At 42.4% G+C, this 1131-nt stretch overlaps 1 protein-coding gene across 1 annotated transcript in view; it reads left to right on the top strand.

Annotated features, from left to right (window-relative positions):
- The window catches only part of PRMT5 (protein arginine methyltransferase 5), a 5074-nt gene extending 4475 nt beyond the window's left edge, over positions 1–599 (top strand). Inside the window, exon 4 of the mRNA XM_027671725.1 lies at positions 404–599. Within this exon, the coding sequence (XP_027527526.1) occupies positions 404–599 (196 nt within the window). The remainder of the gene's footprint in view (positions 1–403) is intronic.
- The last annotated feature ends 532 nt before the right edge of the window (positions 600–1131 follow it).

Genomic DNA, 1131 nt, shown 5'->3' with positions numbered 1-1131 from the left:
TTTTTTCCCAAATTTCGTGTTTTTTCCCCCAAATCCAGGCTGGAGAACTGGCAGTACAAGGAATGAAAATCCCAAATACCCTAATCCCTAAAAAAATTGGAATTTTGGGTGGTTTTGAGGGTTTTTTTGGGGGTGTTTTTTTTGGTTATTATTCTCATTTTTCATCCGTTTTTCACCATTTTTTTTTTGTTTTTTCCCAAATTTCCCATTTTTTCCCCCAAATCCAGGCTGGAGAACTGACAGTAATGAACTAATCCCTAAATTATTGTAATTAATCCCTAAAAAGTTGGAATTAATCCCTAAAAAATCGGAATTTTGGGGCTCTTTCGGTCATTTTTCGTCCGATTTTCACCATTTTTTTTTTGTTTTTTCCCAAATTTCGTGTTTTTTCCCCCGATTTTAGGCTGGAGAACTGGCAGTACGAGGAGTGGGGGTCCCAGGTGTGGGTGGTGCCTCGGGACATGCGGGACTGGGACCCCCCCGAAGGCGCCGACGTCGTCGTCTCCGAACTTTTGGGGTCGTTTGGGGACAACGAGCTGAGCCCCGAATGTCTGGATGGGGCCAGGAACTGCCTCAAGGGTGGGCAAAAAATGGGATAAAACGGGAAAAAATGGGATAAAAGTGATAAAAGGGGAAAAAAGGGGAAAAAACGGGGAAAAAATGGGGAAAAAATGGATTTTTTTTGGGGGAAAATGGTTGAAAAATGGATTTTTGGGGGGGATAAAGGGAGGGGAAATGGGATTTTTTGGGGGGAAAATGGGGGGAAAATGGGATAAAAGGGGAAAAAGTGGGGAAAAATGGGAAGGAAATAGGAAAAAACGGGGGGAAAATGGGGGGGAAAAGGGGATAAAATGGGGGAGAAATGGGAAAAAATGGGGGGAAAATGACAAATAAAAGGGAAAAACTTGGGGGATAATGAGAAATAAAAGGGGGAGAAATAGGGGAGATGGGAAAAAAAAGGGAAAATGGGGAATAAAAGAGGGAGAAATGGGAGGAAAAATAAGGGAAAATGGGGAAGAAAAAATGGGATAAACGGGGAAAAAACAGGGAGAAAATGGGGGAAAAATGGGGGGGAAATGGGAGAAAAGGGGGAAAAATGGGAGAAAAATTGGGGGAAAATGGAGTAAAAAT

This window comes from Neopelma chrysocephalum, unplaced genomic scaffold (genome assembly GCF_003984885.1).
Source record: "Neopelma chrysocephalum unplaced genomic scaffold, ASM398488v2 Primary Assembly neopelma1_97154, whole genome shotgun sequence".
Classification (NCBI taxonomy): Eukaryota; Metazoa; Chordata; class Aves; order Passeriformes; family Pipridae; genus Neopelma; species Neopelma chrysocephalum.
This window is presented reverse-complemented; position numbering and strand designations above follow the sequence as displayed.